This window comes from Corella eumyota, chromosome 5 (genome assembly GCF_963082875.1).
Source record: "Corella eumyota chromosome 5, kaCorEumy4.1, whole genome shotgun sequence".
In the NCBI taxonomy this organism is placed as follows: Eukaryota; Metazoa; Chordata; class Ascidiacea; order Phlebobranchia; family Corellidae; genus Corella; species Corella eumyota.
Genome location: NC_137494.1, coordinates 6,684,302 through 6,705,542, shown reverse-complemented (window position 1 = coordinate 6,705,542; position 21,241 = coordinate 6,684,302). Strand labels below are relative to the sequence as shown.

The 21,241-nt window shown below is 32.4% G+C and overlaps 4 protein-coding genes across 4 annotated transcripts; 3 read left to right on the top strand and 1 right to left on the bottom strand.

The window, feature by feature from the left end:
* Positions 1-778: 778 nt before the first annotated feature.
* On the top strand, positions 779-3,804 carry LOC145752763 (NXPE family member 3-like). The gene is made up of 2 exons (XM_082569096.1): positions 779-1,745; positions 2,519-3,804. The coding sequence occupies exons 1-2, from the start codon at positions 829-831 to the stop codon at positions 3,498-3,500; spliced, it is 1,899 nt and encodes a 632-aa protein (XP_082425222.1). The 5' UTR covers positions 779-828; the 3' UTR covers positions 3,501-3,804.
* A 421-nt stretch (positions 3,805-4,225) lies between these two features.
* LOC145752838 (NXPE family member 3-like) lies at positions 4,226-6,350 on the top strand. The gene is made up of 2 exons (XM_082569189.1): positions 4,226-5,172; positions 5,308-6,350. Exons 1-2 carry the CDS (start codon positions 4,253-4,255, stop codon positions 6,287-6,289), a joined length of 1,902 nt encoding a protein of 633 aa, XP_082425315.1. The 5' UTR covers positions 4,226-4,252; the 3' UTR covers positions 6,290-6,350.
* A 2,718-nt stretch (positions 6,351-9,068) lies between these two features.
* On the bottom strand, positions 9,069-11,246 carry LOC145753378 (NXPE family member 3-like). Its single transcript, XM_082569790.1, has 2 exons — positions 10,330-11,246; positions 9,069-10,050 (listed from the first exon to the last, which is right to left on the bottom strand). The coding sequence occupies exons 1-2, from the start codon at positions 11,244-11,246 to the stop codon at positions 9,069-9,071; spliced, it is 1,899 nt and encodes a 632-aa protein (XP_082425916.1).
* A 1,492-nt stretch (positions 11,247-12,738) lies between these two features.
* LOC145752462 (cyclic nucleotide-binding domain-containing protein 2-like) lies at positions 12,739-21,064 on the top strand. Its single transcript, XM_082568756.1, has 14 exons — positions 12,739-12,897; positions 13,010-13,113; positions 17,044-17,118; positions 17,208-17,278; positions 17,381-17,459; positions 17,680-17,849; positions 18,379-18,535; positions 18,780-18,863; positions 18,976-19,106; positions 19,272-19,332; positions 19,526-19,698; positions 19,837-20,089; positions 20,180-20,323; positions 20,431-21,064. Exons 1-14 carry the CDS (start codon positions 12,843-12,845, stop codon positions 20,707-20,709), a joined length of 1,836 nt encoding a protein of 611 aa, XP_082424882.1. The 5' UTR covers positions 12,739-12,842; the 3' UTR covers positions 20,710-21,064.
* The last annotated feature ends 177 nt before the right edge of the window (positions 21,065-21,241 follow it).

Here is a 21,241-nt window from a genome sequence, read left to right as displayed (position 1 = left end):
AATGTGCAGCACCAGAGCATAAAAATGACTTCTGACCTTGGCTTTAAATTGCTTTAAACGACAGGATGTGTTATTTGCAATTTTATACGTGTGAAAACAAGTCAAATGGTTTGTAAAAATTTGTTTTTTCGTGTGAGTTCAAAAAGGCATGCCAAGCAATAAAAAGTTACTTGTTGTTTTTTGAAAGAATATAAAGTTAAGGGAAAGCGTGGTTTTTCTCAAAAAGATTGCATAAACATACAAAACAAAGTGTATATTAATATACCACTACTTTAGTACTTTAACTGCAAATGCTACTTTGATGTTGAAAAGTGTTAGTGTAACTGGATAATAAATACATATACTTTTTCCAATATGCAATACGTTTAAAATGCCTAGTAGAAAACGTACCCAGTTTAACTTAAAATAACAGTCAGTAATTTAACTTTAAAAAAATAAGTAGGCTTAGTAATTGTGAATATCATTTCCGCCACAAGTAAGTTAAGTAGGTGTAGTAATTGAATTGTCGATTTCGTTTTCTGTCATAACAAACTGTTTAAAATTTAATATAAACGTAAAAACTTAGTAACTAACTACTTTTTGTACTACTTATGAATTGGATTGTGAATCAGTTATTTTCATATTCGTTTAAAGCAACCCAGTAGTTACTAGGAATTGCAGTTTAATACTTTAGACTTAACAGTTTTGTGGTTGATTTTCTATCAAGTAATGACAAGCCTGACGATTTGCATATTGTCAGTTTTAAAACTTACTTTATGAATACATTAAGATACAAAAACGGGATGTTTTAAAGTAGGGAACTAAATTATAATTTAAAACTTAGGTTAAATGGACTTCAAGAAAATTTTGTTGTTGGTAATTAGTTTCTCTATCTTTGGAGTTTTTTTAGTTTATCATTTGGTTTCCAACAGTCAAATTTTCACTTTGCAACGAGGTTTTGATAACAGCAACCAATTTATCTACCCGCCTGCTCTTCAAGGTAAAAACTATTTGAAAAATAAAAAACAAGGTGAAAAGAAAAATAATTTAAAAAGCGAGGTTACTGTTAAAGAAAATATACAATTGGAAAAAGAATTACTAACAACTAAGTCGTCATTAAATATAGAAGAACAAAATCATAAAATTCTAAACAATGTAACATATTTTTCGCCAAAAAAGAAAACCGATCGTTATTCCTATTATTACGGAATTGATTATTTAGAAAGTTATGGACTAGCACAAAAAACAGTCGTGTTTTCAAAGCTAAAAAGAAGCGAAAAATGGCGTGAACTTTTTCCTGATTATTTTCGAGGTATTTTAGCTTCAGAAAAACTAAACCCTAAACAAAACTCGAGTTTTTTTACTTCGGGAAAATCAGAGGTGTTGATTCCAAAAACCTCCTTTCAAGTCGGGGATGAGTTTGTTGCAACTATTCAGGCCAAAGATCGCCTGGGAAGAAATAAGATTTACGGAGGTGATTATTTTCGTGCCCGACTCATTAAAGGAAAGGCCACTGAATTATACCCGGCAGATGCTATCAACTGTTTAGTCACTGATAACAACGACGGGACTTATTCCATAACTACTCCAATATTATTTGCTGGAACATTAACATTGGATGTAACGTTAATATCTTCAGTAGAATCATTAAAATACATGCTCGGAGAAGCTGATCAATTGAAAAACAAAGGATTTCGGTATATCGCAAGTCTTACTTCAAACGAAAGCGTAGAATGTAATTGGTATTTTAGTGAGTTATCCGAAGAGTAAGTATTCTATTTTAAATAACTATTTTAACTTATGGAATGAAAACGATTTATCGCTTATCTTAAATTATCTTTAATTGTTCAAGATTTATAGAAGTTTGTTTCGAAAGAATTGGGTTATTATTATTTTTTATAAATTCCATATTATTCAAATTCGCTCCATTTTTTTTTTATTAAATTGTATGTTCCTAATCCCATATTCTGGAGCCCGACGTTAATAAATAGCTTTAACACAAACTTTTAATAAGTAGCCTTAAAGTCATATATTAGCGATATTTTTATACTCAAAAATTAATAAAGTTGGTGTCACTGAACACAAAAATGATTTTAACTTTAAATAATTTCACCTACTTTTTAAGTTATTCAACTTTAAAAAAAAAATTAAATTAATTAAAAAAAAGAAAAGGGAAGCCCTGTTTGTAATGACCTAGAAAGTACTAGCGTGTATACATTCACTACGCTACTTAGTACTTTCCACGTCACACAAAAAATATGGTAACTTGGTTTTTTATGTTAATCATTTCCCAGTATTTTTCAAAATTAAATTGTAAGTACCACAGACATTTTTTAAAGGTTTTAAAGCCATTTTGTGATTTATTGTCAACCATACTAACATGCTATATACATCACTTACAAAATTGCAAAACTCTGTAACATAACACTTTAACACAATAGCTTTAACACAACAACCCATTTCTTTCTTTAAAAACATAAAATCTATTAGGTAAAAGGGCATATGAATAAAAACTTTGCAATTAATTTTTTTACCTTAGAGCAAAAGCGATGGAGCTGTGCGATTATGAAAATCCCCGAAACGAAGAACCATGGATTTGTACAAAACCCAAGTCAGGAATTTGTCACAAAATTTCGTATATTAAGGTGGACGGGCGGAGATTTGAACAGACTACTTTGCGACAAAACGTGATTAAGAAGTTTCCTTGTCATGTTAGAATTACTGGAATCAATTCTAACGCCATAAATTTCAAACCGGTAAAAGACTACAAACCAGAAACCCCAAGCAACGCATGTAGTTTCAAACAACTTTCTAACGCTAGCAACCGGCCAAACGGCTACTTTAAAAACAACAACTGGGAGTCGCTTTTATGTAAAAACAAAGATGACTCCCAGATTGATTATCGGACTTTGTTTCAAAATAAGCAATTGTATCTTATTGGCGATTCCACAACACGTCAAATATATGAATTTTACCGAAACAAACTAGCCCTTAGCCAAACTTGTGCAAATCTTGGATCTGAAGTCTGGCAAAAACCTTGCGTTGCTTTCGATAATACTGACAACATTACAATTTATTACAGAGCACACGGCCCGCCATTAAGAAACCCGGGACCGCCCCTTAGTAGACCTTATATTAGTGATTTGTTGGACGGTATTGATTCAGGAGGGAAAAATGTGGCTATTGTGTTTAACATTGGCTTGCATATTTTTACCTGCCATGCTTCGATGTACATACATCGCGTTCAGGGGATTAAGGAGGCTGCTCAGAGGCTAATAAAACGTCATCCTAAAACTAAAGTTATATTTAGATTACCCAATGCCATAGATAACTTGATCGACTGGTTTTTGTTTAGACAAATCGAAATTGCCAAACATATTTTCAAAGATGTTGAAGGGGTTTTGCTTCTAGATTTTTGGGATCTGACAAACTTGTGGTTATTAAATGACGCAATTCACCCTGGTGGGAAAATTCTAACCCAAGAAATTAATTTTTTAACACAAATTGTTGGATTAGATTAATCATAATAACAAGATATAACAATTTTATTTATTTAGATGTAAGTTTTATTATTAATCTTATTTTTTTGTCAGTTTGCTGATAGGTGAAGTTTTTTTTATAAACTTGATTCATTATGTTTATTACTAATTAATTACGTGTTCTATATGTGGTGTCATTTAGTAAAGATATAATTTTTTATGCATTTTAATGTGTTGCTTATCCTACTAAGGTGGTCTGCACTGTACTATAGTTGTACCGCAATATTACTAAAATAATTGATCATCTGTTTAAACTGCGTGCTGAAAATTGAACTTACAATGTCCCATGTGAATAAAGCTACGAAATAGGCTCTATCATAAGCCGAACAACTTTTAATATAAAGCTATTGTAAGATTTTAAAAAAAAAGTAACGACTTTTTTTATTTGTTAATTCGATTTTTTTTTTGCGCTCGGTAGAGCCCAGTAGTTTAGTTTGTAGTTATCTTATCTTCCTTTTTTATTACAGAATGTGATTTTTAAAATGGTATAAAATTAAAAAATAATCGGCAGTGTTTACTCAAAAAATGCTGTATATCTAATTCGTCGTCGAGACCGCACTTTTCAGTTTGTAGCCTAAGGCAAACTTAACATTAAACACAGTTAACGTTAGTTTTAAGCATGGTAGAACCAGTTTCATAGATTTTTTAATTTGTATTTAAAAAAATTAAAACTACGACAGCTAACGTTATATAAAAATAAAAGAAAATTGGATATAACCTATTAATTTTTTGAAATGGATTTTAAGAAAATGCTGTTGTTAGTAATATGTATGTCAGGAACTGGAATATTTTTAGTTTATCATAATGTTTCTCACAGTCAAATTTTCACTTTGCAACGAGATTTTGATAACAACAACCAATTTATCTACCCACCTGCTCTTCAAAATAAAAACTATTTAAATTATAAAAATCCAGGTGAAAAGGAAAGATTTCCAATTAGCGGTAAGATTGTTAAAGCAAAGGCGCAATTAGACAAAAAAATATCAATTCCTGATAAAAAACTAAATATAAAACAACAAAATGAAAAAATGCAAAACAAACTAACTTTTTTTTCCCCGAAAAAAATTACTGATCGTTTTTCGCATTACTTTGGAATTGATTATTTGGAAAGTTATGGACTAGCACAAAAAACAGTCGTGTTTTCAAAGCTAAAAAGAAGCGAAAAATGGCGGGAACTTTTTCCTGATCTTTTTCTTGGTATATCAGCTTCAGAAAAATCAAATCCTAAACAAAATTCGGATTATTTTACTTCGGAAAAATCGGAGGTGTTGATTCCAAAAACCTCTTTTCAAGTCGGGGATGAGTTTGTTGCAACTATTCAGGCCAAAGATCGTTTGGGAAGAAATAAGCTTCACGGAGGTGATTATTTTCGTGCCCGACTCATTCAGGGAACAAATGCAACCGAATTGTTTCCTTCAGATGCCATCAACTGTTTAGTCACTGATAACAACGACGGAACATATTCCATAACAACTCCAATATTATTTGCTGGAACATTAACATTAGATGTAACGTTAATATCTTCAGTAGAATCATTAAAATATATGATCAAAGAAGCTGATCAATTAAAAAACAAGGGATTTAGTTACATTGGTAATCTTACCACAACAGAAACAGTCGAATGTAATTGGTACTTTAGTGAACTAACCGACAAGTAAGTACAATACATTATTTAATAAAGAATATGGTAATCTGTTTAGCTTTAACAAATTAAAGCAATTTTGGTTAATGTAGAAATGCGAAATGCTAAATTATCTGCTATAACTAAAGAGTGTTGTAACTTTTTTAGAGCAAAAGCGATGGAACTTTGCGATTACGGAAATCCCCGAAACCAAGAACCATGGATTTGTACAAAACCTAAGTCTGGAGTTTGTCACAGGATAGCTTATGTTATGGTCAACGGAAGGCGATTTGAGAAGACCACCTTGCAAGAAAACGTGATTAAAAAATTTCCCTCTTATGTCAGGTTTAATGGAACAAAATCTAGTAGTATAACAGTGAAGGGGTCGACAGGTCACGAACCCAACCTTCCGAAAAACGTGTGTAGTTATGGACAACTTTTAAAAAATCATAATCAGCAAACCGGTTACTTTAAAAACAGCACCTGGCAGTCGTTTCTGTGTAATAACACGTTCACAGATGATATTGACTACAAAGCTTTGTTTCGCCACAAACGCCTTTACTTTTTTGGCGATTCTACAACACGTCAATTGTATGTCTACTACCGAGGAAAATTAAAACTGAATGAAAGCGCTGCTCCCCTGGGGTCCGAAGTTTGGCACAAACCCTGCGCTGCTTTCGATAAAACCAACAACATTACAATTTATTACAGATCACATGGCCCGCCATTAAGAAACCCGGGCCCGCCCCTTAGTAGACCTTATATTAGTGATATGATGGACAGCATAGATTTAGGAGGAAAAAACCTGGCCATTGTGTTTAACATCGGCTTGCATATTTTTACCTGCCATGCTTCTATGTACATACATCGCATTGAGGGCATTAAACAGGCTGCGTTGAGACTAATAAAACGACATCCTGGAACTAAAGTTATTTTTAGATTGCCTAATGCAGTCGATACTTTAATCGATTGGTTTTTGTTTAGACAAGTTGTAATTGCAAAAAATATTTTCAAAGATGCTAAAGGTATTTTACTCATAGATTTTTGGGAACTAACGAATTTGTGGCTTCTAGACGACCAAATTCATCCAATTAGAAAAATATTAACTCAAGAAATGAATTTGTTAACGCAAATTCTCGTATTAGATTAAACAAATTAACTATATAATTATATACTTATGTTATTATTTACTTTTATAGATTATTATATTCAACTACCTATGCTCTGTTATTTATATATTGCAATAAAAGGTGTCAAAAACGTTATATATTAATTTTTTCTCATAACAATAGGTTTACACTTAAAAGGTTAAATGTCGTTCTTGTGATACAACGTATAAACCTTTTTTTTTGTATATATTTTTATCCTTGATGGGAAAAGTCAGAATGTGCGACCTAAACATAGTGTAAAAATTGCCCGGTAATTATATTGCTGATTAAGTGCTGGCTCAGCAGGAGTTTATACCGTTTATAACGCCTTAGTAACGCCTTACTATACTATGCTGCCGGTTAAACCCTGCCAAATAAAAAAACAATTTGTCTGTTTATAATATAGCAATATGTGCAAATAATTTCCACAAACAATATAATATATTGCACTCTTTTTTAACCGATATGCACTTTTTAAAGGTATAGCTGTAGCATTATCAAAATTTAAGGCTCTAATATTGTATATTAAACAAAATTAAACCTTATAGATCAGTTTTAAAAAATGATAAGTTAAAATTTTGTGCGTGTAAATTGCAAAGGATGTCACAATTTATTTTTAAAGATTTCATAAAATTCGTTAACGTTGACGGATTTCCATATAAATATTATAATATTTGTTGAGTTGTTTTTTTTAGTTTTAACCAATAATTTTTGCCAAAAAGCCCATTTATTAAAATATTACTACATGAGGTAATAACTTAATAAATAAAATTGTTATATCTTCTTATTATCGTTAATCAAATCCAACAACTTGTGTTAAAAAATTAATTTCTTGAGTTAGAATTTTTCCACCAGGGTGAATTGCGTCATTTAATAACCACAAGTTTGTCAGATCCCAAAAATCTAGAAGTAAAACCCCTTCAACATTTTTGAAGGAAACTTCTTAATCACGTTTTGTCGCAAAGTGGTCTGCTCGAATCTGCGTCCATCTACTTTAATATACGAAATTTTATGACAAATTCCTGATTTGGGTTTTGTACAAATCCATGGTTCCTGGTTTCGGGGATTTCCATAATCGCACAGCTCCATCGCTTTTGCACTAAAATAAAATTAAATAAATATACACAAGTTATAGTAGCCTAACCAAGAGCTTTTTAAAGTGATTTTATGACAATAGATTTTATGTTGTTTGAAAAGCAGGTGTGTTAAGTTTTATATTACATTAAAAAATTATAAATAAAAGAGACAAACTTAAATAACTTGGGTTTTATAAAAGCGGATATTTAAACGGAATCAAGTGATAATAGTTCCAATTGTTTCCGCTCGAGAAGGTTAAAATAGTTATTTTAAATAGATTACTTACTTGTCAGTAAGTTCACCAATTACATTCTACTGTTTCTTTTGAAGTAAGACTTGCAATATATCGAAATCCTTTGTTTTTCAACTGATCAGCTTCTTCAAGCATATATTTTAATGATTCTACTGAAGATATTAAAGTTACATCTAATGTCAATGTTCCAGCAAATAATATTGGAGTTGTTATGGCATAAGTCCCGTCGTTGTTATCAGTGACTAAACAGTTGATAGCGTCTGCTGGGTATAACTCGGTAACATTTCCTTGAAGAAGCCGGGCACGAAAATAATCACCCCCGTGAATCTTATTTCTTCCCAGGCGATCTTTGGCCTGAATAGTTGCAACAAACTCATCCCCGACTTGAAAAGAGGTTTTTGAAATCAACACCTCTGATTTTTCCGAAGTAAAAAAACTTGAATTTTGTTTAGGGTTCAGTTTTTCTGAAGCTGAAATACCTCGAAAATAATCAGGAAAAAGTTCACGCCATTTTTCGCTTCTTTTTAGCTTTGAAAACACGACTGTTTTTTGTGCTAGTCCATAACTTTCTATATAATCAATTCCGTAATAATAAGAATAACGATCAGTAATTTTTGTGGGAAGAAAATATGTTACATTGTTTAGAATTTTATAATTTTGATTTTTTATATTTAATGACGACTCGGTGGTTAATATTTTCTTTTCTAGTTGCACAATTTCTTTAACAGTAAACTCGCCACTTAAATCATTTTCTTTTTCACCTTGATCTTTATTATTTAAATAACTTTTATTTTGAAGAGCAGGTGGGTAAATAAATTGGTTGCTGTTATCAAAACCTTGTTGCAAAGTGAATACTTGACTGTTGGAAACATAATGATAAACTAGGTACATTTCAAGAACAGACAAACTAATTGCTAACAATAAACTTTTCTTGAAATCCATTTTTCTTTTTTAACATTAGAAAAGTAGCTTTTACTAGATTAAGTTTATTTATTTTTATTAATTTAATACCAGGTTTCTTGCCCCATCACTTTTGTATAATTAAAGAGATAGAAAATACACCTAGTTTGAGTTTATGCAACAAGTTTAACATACAAATGTTAATAATTAAACCTTTAAATTACTTTTATGGGACCAGGTTTAAAAAGATAGAACACACGCCTTGTTTGAGTTTATGACACAAATTCAACATACAAATGTTAATAATTAAACTTTCTTTTTATCCGACCAGGTTACAAAAGCATCGTACATCGACAGTTAATTTTTAAGCCTATTATAACACTGACAGATTATTTTTGACAATACACAAAATACAAACCTACTTAGTCCTATTTTAGTTTTACAAAACAAAGCCTTTGTTATTTTATAGGTAAATTATACCTTAGCAATTTAGGAACATACATATAAAAAACACTATATTTTTAAACAAGAATGTTCTGTGTTTAATTTTTTTATTCTCGACCAATAATTTGTGTCAAAATTCCAACTTGTTGAGATAATATTTTATAGTTTGGGTGAATGTTATTATTTAATAACCACGAATTTGTCAGATCCAAAAAATCTAACAATAAAACACCTTCAATATCTTTAAAAATATATTTAGCAATTCTTATTTGTCTAAACATAAACCAATCAAACAAGCCATCCACAGCATTAGACATTCTGAAAATAATTTTAGTTTTAGGATGACGTTTTAATAGTCTCAGAGCAGCCTGTTTAATGCCCTCAATGCGATGTATGTACATAGAAGCATGGCAGGTGAAAATATGCAAGCCGATGTTAAACACAATGGCCATATTTTTTTCTCCTAAATTTATGCTGTCCATCATATCACTAATATAAGGTCTACTAAGGGGCGGTCCTGGGTTTCTTAATGGCGGGCCGTGTGCTCTGTAATATATCGTAATGTTATCAGTTTTATTGAATAAAACATAGGGTGCTTGCCAAACGTTCCGTGGAAGTGGTGCAGTCGTTCTTTGGAGTGGAATGTTTTTTTTGTAAAACTCAGCTATCTGGCGCGTTGTAGAATCACCAAATAAATAGACTTGCTTGTTGCGAAGCAAAGCCTGATAATCAATCTGGTTTTCAGCTGTGTTATTGCACAACAGCGACTTCCAGTTGTTGCCTTTAAAGTAACCACTTGGTCGGGAGAGGGCAGTAGAGATTTGCTTAAACGTGCATGCATCGTTGGTAATGTTAGGTATTAGCTTTGGCGAAGGTTGGACGACTATTTTAGTAGCATTAAATGCATTAATTCTAACGCGACCAGTAAATCTCTTTAAAACTTTTTGTTTTAACGTGATTTGCTCAAATTTTTTTCCTTTAGTTTCAAGAAAAACAATTTTGTGACATTGTCCTGACTTTGGCTTTACACAAATCCAGGGCTCCGCGTTTCGAGGATTTCCGTAATCACAAAGTTCCGAATTTTTTGCCCTAGGGTAGAAAAAAAGTTATTATTAAAAACTATAAAGATTTGAAACGACAAAAACGTAAAAATATAAACGCTATTTTGTTAAAATGTAAGTGTTTTACGGCTAAAAAAAGTAATGCTATAAAATTTATGTTCTAGGGCAAGAAATACTTACAAATCTATGTCTTAAAGCTCCATTTGTGAATAAATAAGCAAAACAACAAAAGACGTTATTAAACACAATAATAGGATATTTTGGGGGTTCAAGGTTGTAATACTTTTTGCGTTATTATTTTACTTACTCGTCAGTTAGTTCACTAAAGTACCAATTACATTCGACTGTTTCTGTTGTGGTAAGATTACCAATGTAACTAAATCCCTTGTTTTTTAGTTGATCAGCTTCTTCGAGCATATATTTTAATGATTCTACTGAAGATATTAACGTTACATCCAATGTTAATGTTCCAGCAAATAATATTGGAGTTGTTATGGAATAAGTCCCGTCGTTGTTATCAGTGACTAAACAGTTGATAGCATCTGCCGGGTATAACTCGGTGACATTTCCTTGAAGAAGCCGGGCACGAAAATAATCACCTCCGTGAAGCTTATTTCTTCCCAGGCGATCTTTGGCCTGAATAGTTGCAACAAACTCTTCCCCGACTTGAAAAGAGGTTTTTGGAATAAACACTTCTGATTTTTCCGAAGTAAAAAAACTCGCATTTTGTTTAGGATTTGATTTTTCTGAAGCTGATATACCTCGAAAAAGATCAGGAAAAAGTTCCCGCCATTTCTCGCTTCTTTTTAGCTTTGAAAACACGACTGTTTTTTGTGCTAGTCCATAACTGTCTAAATAATCTATTCCATAGTAATATGACAAACGATTAACAATTTTTTGGGGAGAAAAAACGGTAATATTCTTTTTAATTTTGTCATTTTGTTCTTTTATACTTAATTTTGACACAGTATTTTTTATTTCCTTTTCTCCATTTACCACTTCTATAACAGTTTCCTTGCTACTTAAGTCATCTTCTTTTTTATCCCAATATTTATTATATAGATTGTTTTTATTTTTATTAGCAGGTGGGTAGATAAGTTCCTTGCTGCTTTCAACATTCAGATGCAAGGTAAATATTTGATGGTAAGGTACGAAGTAATAAACTAGTGATACTTCAAGGATGGAAAGACAAAATACCAACAATAAAATTTTTCTGCAATCCATTCCAAATATTTCATAATACGTTTTAACGCAACTTTACCATATAACAAAATTAATTATAATTTATATATCTAACTAGAGCAGTTTATTTACCCTGTATATAACATTAGTGAAGTTTCTAAGCGTCTAAATTCATTGTTATTATAGTAGTAGAAGTTTCTTAAAGAAATTTATGTCCCAACTATTTTTGTAGCGATAACAAGCACACCGTAGCCAAAGTAATATTAGCATAATCTATTGTTACTCCATTTTAACTTTGTAAGGGAAAGTACATCTGCCATTATCCACTTTACTTGTTTAAATTTTATTACATGCTGCATTTTATTTCGATTTTCTTGCTTTAAACAAAACTTATAAATTAACTTATAGCTTTTGTTACAATCAGATTTAAGTTAATTTAAAACTGTCAAAAAAATATATATTTCACAAGAAATATTCAAATGACTCAAAAGTAACTTTAAAAAAGTTTCCTTCGTTTTTCTCGATTTTATTATTCTTTACAATGATTGTTGGTTTAGTTAATGAATAACTTATTCATTATTTAACCAGTATCCTTTTTGGCCCAACAAACCAATTTTAATAGCCATTTTACCATTTATGTAAATAAAGTAACAATGTGTACATTCTATACCTATCTATTTCTAAAGACTTTTTTCGCAACGTTAGTTCAGTGATCTTGCTATCCATATAACTTGTATTTCTGAACTACAATGAACGTATTATAACTAACGCTCTTCAATTAAATTGACCAGAGCTGTTAAAACGTTGTTATATTAAACAAATAAAAATCCATTAAGTCAATACTATCACAAACAAGATAAAACAACAAAACAATTTTATAACTATACAAACCAATATTACCGATTGCCACCCTAAGTACATTATCTGTTTGCAAAATACTTGCTTAAAGTTTAATATTTTCGCATAATTCCCCTTTTTAACAAATGCACAATTTGCTCAAAAGCAACTTTTGTTAAATTTTGATTTTTTTAGAATTTGGATTTTTAATGTTGATCAAGGTTGCTGGTAAAAGCTTATCGATTTATTATTTCCCAGTAGCTTTTTATTGTTTAAAATGAAATGAATTAACCTGCTTAGAATTTTTAAAGAAAGCAAAAATATGGCAAACATTGTTTCACTTTGTTGTCAAAAGTAGAAAACAACTAATAAGTATTATTTTTATTCGACCGTGATACGAAATCAGTGCCCAAGGTCTATAATTTTAGAGCGTATTCATAACACAGACAGATTAATTTTGACGAAGCAGAAAAAACAAGCACACCCAGACCCGGTCTATTATTACGCCACAATGCCTTTGTTGTTATGTAAGCAAACCGGAATTATTACGATCGTATCCAATTTGAAGATGTTATTGTACTTTTAAATGTAAGTTTCGGTCTTTTCAGGCCTTATTTGATGTCTGGATAACTCGCCCAGCTTTAACAATTGAAATCTGTGGTCTGCTCAACAAAATTAACCAAATATACATGGCATACAGAGAGCGGTTTAGTAAAGAGTGTACTCGTTAAAAGTCAGTTATTTTTGCTTTAATACCAAACAGAAGACAAAAACTTGTAAAAAAATAGGGTTTTTGCAAAAATGAATTCACCAATTGCTAAAAGGCAGCCTGGGAAGCTTACTAAGTGGGAATTAGGTTTGTTAAAAAGCATTTTTTCGGGTGTATTTTATAAGAGAAATTTACCAAGTCGTGTTTTAATGTCTAACTGGTAAAAAATTTCAATTTTTTAAGCGTTTGTGGTTTAAAGGTTGGAAAGAGCATGAAAATATGTTGAAGATCTCAGTTTTTGACAACAAGCCGTTACGACACAGTCACAAAGGAGCAACAGAATTTATTCGGCAACGGATTTTGGTAAGTAATACTTGTAAATTTGGCATAATAAATCTATTGCTAATTTGTAAGTATTCTAGTTAAAAATATATATCAGAAATTGCAAGTAATCAAGCCAAGATAGAAAACAAAAACTGAGGGATTTTTATCTGCTGATATACAGTTTACAATTAGAAAACAAATGCTTTTTGACTTAAAAAATGTGTTTTACAAACTTTAAAATAATACAATTTCATACAAATTGATAAATAACAAAACAAAAATCAATGCTAAGCTACTTACAAAAATTTATTATTGCTAAATATGCTAATAATTAATTGCGAAACAATGATCGATTGTCGACATAAACAATGGGCGGTATAGCAACCAGAAAATGAGAAGAAAAAAATGTTAAAGTATTTATTTAATTCTGATTACCTACTGCGTGCAGTGCGTTATCAATATGAATCTACAAATGATATTTACTCAAGTTTATGTCAGCGTGCTTCTCTACGTGGTAATTATCAAACCTGTGGGGAGATATACGCAATCTGAAGACCTGATTTCCATCTTCTCGTTTGAATACTCAAACGAAGTTTATCTGGAAGATAAACAACGAATTATAACTCTGTTTGAGCATAGTGCCGACACTACAACGGCTATGTTGTTTCTGAAGAAGTGCATAAACGCCGTGCCATACGACCTTATACCCTCTGTGTGCTTCTCTTTAAAAAGCTATGACCAGCTGGTCCAACTTCTAGGCGCGAAGTCCGACGACATGGGTGTTATTTACGACTTCCGCCTGACCGACGAAATTAAAGAGCAATTCTGTTTTGAGTTCTCTACAAATGAACCTACGATGACGTCACACGCTTTCTGCTTGACGTCAGATATGCTGAACATACCGTTGATGAATTTAGTATCAAGTCGCCCTGATATTACATCCGATGATTTTGAATATCAGCCTTTGTACAAACAGATAGCGATTTATGACGAATTTTGTTACAATATTCATCTCTTTGCGGGATTTCTAAGCATCCCTTGCTTTGCCTTTGCCATGGGTTCAATGTGTTCTGTTTCATTTCAACTTTACCGAAGCCCCAAGGTAATTTGAAACAATTTTATATATCATTTTTTTTACTTTTTAAAATGTTTATTTGCACTGTAAAGCAAAATGTAAACCTGTTTGTAAATTTGTCACGTGTTTTTGTTATGCAGAAGATAAAATAATATTTATAAATTTTTAGGTGGACTTTTTTGTGCCGTTAGATGGTACTAACGAGCAGGTTTGGAGCACCCATTGTTTTTACGTGTACAACCAAATCGAAACCATTAAAAATTGGACTAAAAAATACAGTCATCTCGTGGTTCAACGAGTCGGAGCGGCGTTTCAGCTTTTAGGACAACGTATTAAAGACAATCGATTAGTGCAATTTTGCGTGGATCTGAAGACAGCAATCCAGGGCTGTGATAGCGATGACGAAGTGTATTTTAACATGCTCGACAGTGTAACGGCACAATTTGAGCACGACTTACAAAGCAAGCCCAACAAGAGATACAACAAACCTTATATACTAAGAATTAAGAAAAATACCAAAAAGGCGCGGAAGAAAAAAGGCGCAAAAAAACTTGACGAAGAAGAATCCAGTTCCTCAAAGTCAAGTATTGTACGAATTCAAAAGTCTGATTCAAAATTGGACCTTACTACACTACCAGCTTATTCCGTCAATACAAGCAATTCTAGTGACGACACATCGCCTACATCGCATTCTGGGCATGACATTTTAAATCCTTTGAAGTTTGACAACTCGTTTGTTAGTTCTGAGTCTGGGTCATTCGAACAAATTAACTTTTCCTCATCGACAACAAGCAATAATACACAAATTAGCCACGTGACTGACGTTAATAAGTTGTCCAGTGCCGTCTCGTCCGATTCAGACGACGACACTTCAATTTCAACGTCTTCAAATTGCTCCTCATTTTTGGTTCCGGAGCGTTCACCCAATTATACTTCCTTGTTTATAGCACCCCACGTGCCTTGCATGCAAGAACCAAAGTCTTCCATGAGCTTCTGCATCATCCCGGACTCCCCTTCGCCTCCGACCCCGTTTTCGGTTCTTTCTGGAGCCAGCTCGAAATTCTACGACGAGGAAATCAGTCGCGCGGTAATGCCTGAGATGTCACGTGGAAGCGAGCTTTCGCAAACGCAGAATTTTGCATGGAACAACCAGGGCCTTTTACCATTGGATTCCAATTTACCAAACAAACCCGTTTGGTCATTGGGTTATGAATCTCCGGCAAATCATTTATCACAAAAATCAGTACCGAAAGAGTCGGCGCAAAATAATGGCAGCACTTTATTTGATTATTCGCATCTACTGGAGGAGAAAACTGAGGCTTCATTAGAAGACGACGATTCTAAACTGCAAAGTCGTTTTCCCGATAACCGGATGGTAAATGATATTCAGCAAAATGACGACCAGTTTAATAACCAGTTCGACCCCAGTTGGAATAATGGCTGGAATGCGCCAAAAAGCTTCCGCGAAACGGGAGACGATTTCGTGAGAAACGAGGAAGTAATCGCCAACCAAGATATCGAGCGCCCTCCGAGGGATAATATGTTTGGACAAGGGACACATTTTTGGCAAAACTCCGAATTAGAAATCCCATTGTTTCCCCAATCCACAATGAAAAGTCGCCAGAACGACCATGTTACCCAGACGGCGACTGCAAAACCAAAACAAAGCGAAACAAGAAAGCTCTCAGAAAAAGTCCTCGAAATTTTCCGGCAGCAAAAAGACGAAATCAAACGCCTGCGAAAGAAATCCCAACAAGATGACGTCATCGTCGAGCAGTACCGGCGACTAATGAAAGACAAGGAGGTGCAGGCGGCACGAAAAGCCGCGGAAATCCGCAACGAAAACTACCTGAAATTCCAGCGCCAGCTCGTGGTGGACATTCGAAAGAAGGACGCCAAACTGGAAAAGCAATTACAGAGCCTTCAGTATTACCAGCGCAAGCTACACGAGACTCAAATGCGGGAATATAAGCTCAGAGTAAACTTAAAATGGAAACCCCACGAGATCACTTGCGAAAGATAAGCAAGCCAGAATTTATTAGAACACGTGACTAGAACACGTAACTGACTTATGCAGTGTTTTGGCGCGGGTATATAAGCCTTCGTTGCACTTTGTTGCTATTTGAGTGCAATGTTTTTATAATTTGTGACATTTATTTATGGTTTAATTTTTTATTTAATAAATATTTCAAAATATTTAAAAGGTGTGCGTTTAGTTTATAATAATTAGTTGTAGTAAATACCTAAATAAGGGTCGAAAAAATTAATAATATACTGAAAAAATACCTCATTATGTAATAAAAAATTAATAAACAAGCATAAACCTAAAACATTCAAGTACAGCCAGTTTTAAAGATTACTTAAAACTTAAGCACGAGGTGTAATAGTCTTTCAGTTAGGTGTCGTACAAAGTCAATATTAGGCAGTAAATAAAACGCGGGTTTGTTTAACATAGCAAGAACCGTTTAATAACCCTACCAACTATAAAGTCGATCTACAACTATAAAGGTATAGTAGGTATAGTCATGGAAACGAAAGCTATATTTCGGAAAAGGCTACAGATAACGCAAAATTTTAATAAAACAAGGACAAGAAAAAGATCCATCATTTTTTCGAAAGTTTTAATTGGCGATGATTTAGTTTCTATTTACAGCTTACCAGGCGTGGACGATGTTTTTACGGTTTGTAGGATTACAAAAAATGTTGAATTTTATAATGGCAAATACATAAAGCACAAGCACACGATAACCTATAACAGGCACTTCTGTTTGGGGGATTTAATGTGTGTGTGTTTGTAGGTGTGTGTGTGAATTTTTATACAAGTAAAACGAAGTTAATACACACACTTTTTCTTTAACGAAATAAAATTTTGAATTTGGTTACTTTTTGTTTAGAGAATGGAAGACTCCATGTCCGGATCGAGTGAAAGACGGCAACGAAAATCTGTGACTTGGAGTCAAACGGGAAAAGTAAAATTTTAATAAATATATTTTTAAAGGTTAAGACCGCCATTTTATGTACAAAGTCTCAATAAAATGGCAATTCTTTTTTTATTTAGTTTCTGGAATCGTTTCGCAACATTGTAAGAACTGTAATGCTCCTACTTCGATGTTTTAAAACAAGAAAAAAGTACGTTTTACTTTTTTAAGACGACTGGTCATCTAATTTATACGTTAAGGTTGTTGTAATGTGATAAAACGAATTTAATGATCAAACAAAATTTATATTTAGAATATCGGTTGATTTTGGAGAGCCTACTTACTTGCAGCATAATAGTTGGATACCGGCAAGTATTAAGGAAAGAAGCAGTGTAAGTTTTACATTTTTAACCTACCAACGCTACATAATATTATTCGATTAATTAAATAATGCCATTATAGTTATTGTTGGCATTGTTGGCATAATGGGACAAATTTAGTTTAAGTAATTAACCAACGGGGTATGCATATAAGAGCATGTTTATCATATTAAAACAAAAATATTGCTATAACAGAGGTCAAAATGTATTTAAACCTTGTTTTACCTTTTAGCTAACTTGGGAAATGCAAATGATATTCTTCACACCACCGCATCTTCGTGAAATCGAGGACGTTAAGAAGGTGGCATCTTATCTTAGAGTGAGAGGGGTGATAAGGGCAATGATAGGTCAAACTTCTAATTCGGATGACGAAAATTTTGCACGTTACGTGGCGTACGAAAGGTGGTCGTAATTTTTTTTCTGGTAATGTGTGTATACTGTTCAAGTCATTATGTTTCGAGCTGAAAGGTTTCAAGTTTAAGCCGCATTAATGTCATAAAAGTTACTATACAACAGAATGTTAATCCTTTTAAAAAGTTATTTATTAACAGCGTTGTTTAATCAAATATAATTAAGTTGTTTCACAATTTAACAACAACTTTGTTTGCTTGAAGTAAACAAGAAAAATTAATCAATGTCAAAAACACAATACGATATTTAAAATATTAATTGGCTTATATTAAGGTTTCTAATTAAAATACTTTTACTTAAAACGCCCTTTTAATATCATTTATTTAAAAATATCCTAAAAAAACTTTAAAAAGGTTAATTTTTTGATCTCGATGTTAACTTTTTAAAAATTTCAAAAATATTTCAATAACCCAAGCTACCCCAATAACAAACATTTAAAATTATTTAAAGTTATAAATTATCTGTTTAAAATAAAGTTAATAAACTATTGCCAGTTATAGCTTAAAATATACTTTTTTAGATATGAAACTGGACGAATAATAGCCCAACAGGGTCGACCTCAAGACCGATTTTATTATTTTTTAAGAGGAAAAGTGTTAAAAGTAAAAGACTATCACGTTGGGAACAGTGTTATTTCAAAAACAATGTCGGTATTTACGAAGGGGCAGACGACTAACGTAAGTTAAAAAATCAGACAAACAACAATTTGTAAACAAATGCTTACATCAATCAATGCCTTTATAATAATCTAAAATAATTGTTAAATTAAGGAAAATATAACATTCTGTTTACTTAATGTAACATTCTGTATACTAAGCACAAATTATCTATTTAAAAATCGCAACATTATTTTAAAAGCAAAAAAGCATTCAACAAAATAAATCTAAATAAAACAGCAAAAAAATTATATAATTTCTATAGTCTGAAGACATGGATGCTAAAATATTACGAAAAGAAAATCTCATTTGCAGAGAAACAGTCGAAGTATTCGTATTGGACAAAGACGTAAGACAATTCTTTATATAAACTTCAGTTGTATATTATTTATAACTAAACCTATTTATACAAGGAGTTATAAATTGTAAAAGATGTGGGGTAACCTATATTTTCACCACAGGATTATTTCACATTGCGACAAAATCAAAGCGGAGGCGCAAAGGAATATCTGTCAAAGCACCGGTTTTTAAAACTATTTCCGCAAAATCTATTAGAGAACGATGGAAACCAAATGCAAATTCAATATTACCCGTAAATTATCATTAATAATTCTTTGTTTTTAACATAAATATTTCAAACCTTTAATAGAAAACATATAATATCTTGTGGATAAATTGCTATTGATAATTTTAACATATATAGTTTCGTTGCAAATAGCGGCCCAGCAATTTTTTCACAATATTTTCCTTTTTTCAGAAAAGGAGAAGTTATATGCAAAGGAATTAAACATTGTGACTGGATCTACATAGTAAAATCGGTCAGTGACGCTTAAATTATACCACTACATTCAACCATAGTGTTTAAACCTTCTTTTAAATTTAACAGCAAAAACATATCAATTTGTAGCATGGTAATTTTTAGGGTTCTTTACATTATTTGGGTTACTTTCAGTTAAATATACACAGCCGTACGTAAATACAGCATATAAAATAAGTTAAAATATTTTTTAGGGTGAATGTTCTCTTGTTCGTACCCAATCTGTAGCCAATGTTATGGAAAAAAAGAAAGCCTTGTTTAACAAGCAAAACGTCCACGAGCTTGGCTGCGACCATAAGGCAAGACCACAGCCACCATTAGCTGGATTTCAAATGTGGAGTGCCGGTAGCAATAAGCAAAATTTAAAGTAAGTTGTGGTTACCTATTTGATTATAACCTATTGGTAAAAGTTTTGTAAGGGTAGCCTTACCACCTTCAATGTTAAGATAGCCTTACCACCTTTCAGCGGACTGGTATAAAATATAACTTACACTGCCTTTCACAGCTCGCTGCAAAACATATCGTTAAACAATAACTCAAGTCAACACAACAACGCGACCCTACCTTCAATATTCCAAAGAACTTCAATAAATCACAAAGAAAATAGAAGATCTGGTGCAGCCAATCTTCCCTTGGGTTCTTCAAAATCTTATCAGGGACTAAAAAGTTTCGAAAAAGCCAATAAACAACTAACTAACTCATTTGTGCAAAGAAAGGCACATTTAGAGTTGGGGAGACTACAAGAAGGGGCTATTTTTGTAAGTTCAAAACTTAAATTGGCTATAAGTTTAAATGTTTTTTAAATTATTACCAAACCACTGTATTAGAAACTTATTTATGAATTACAGGGATTGGGTAATTACTTTGGCGTTGAAGAAGAAAACATTGGTTCGCTTTCGTTGTTGAGTAATGGTTCTGATATAATTAGGATCTGGAAGAGATTTTTCTTTCGACATGCCCCTGCAAATCTTCTCATTCAACTTAGCGGCCTGGTAAACAGTTCGTATTTTATATATGTAATAAATGTTATATTTTTCTGCGCCCATGTTAATTTACGCTTATATGATGGCTTATAAAAACTCTTACACTTTTGTAACAGAATCATGATATTCCAAGCATCCAAGAGGCTAGAGCGACTCTTGAAACTGCTGAGACTTGGAACCTGTACAAAAGTAACTTAATGAGAATGCTGACGTCTCGAAAACGCGTGGTGCAAAGCGCAAGTTCGTCATTTAGTCCAACCCACGTCAGAACTAGTTCACCAAAAAGGCCGGTTACTGTACATTCAACAGACGTGCAAAGAAGTCAAACCAGAAAAATAGCAAGTGCACCGTCTGCGTTGCGTAGCAACACAGCCTCTAGAAAATCCCGATATTAAAAAAAAGTGGGTGGGTAACCTACCAGTAGGTTGTAAATTGAACCGTTTAACTGTAAAAACTCGAACCGGAAAAAGACATCAAGTCCTAAAATGTTTAAAATTTTAAGAAATTGCATTTCAAAAATCGTGCTTACCTTGTTATGTTACGTATTGCTTGCTACTAGCGCTTGCTACTAATATTTGCTACTTGTTTGACCTATAAGATTATAAACAAGTGTGTTAGTATTTTAACTAAATCTTTAAAAAATAACAACACTTTTTTTACCTTCATTTTAACGTATTTGACTTGTTTTTTAGACAATTATCAAAGGCATTTGCTTCTTTTATGCTGAATGTTTAAAATAAATGTCATTAATTAAAATGTGTATGATTAACATACTAAGTTTGAAAATAGTAATAAAAGGCAAAGCAAAACATTAAAAGGGATTCTAAGGCAGTAATAAGTAAAGCAGCATAACAGCTTAATTAACATAATTAAAACAGGATATATATATCACCATAATTGACAATTAGTGCATTTTATATTGTAAGT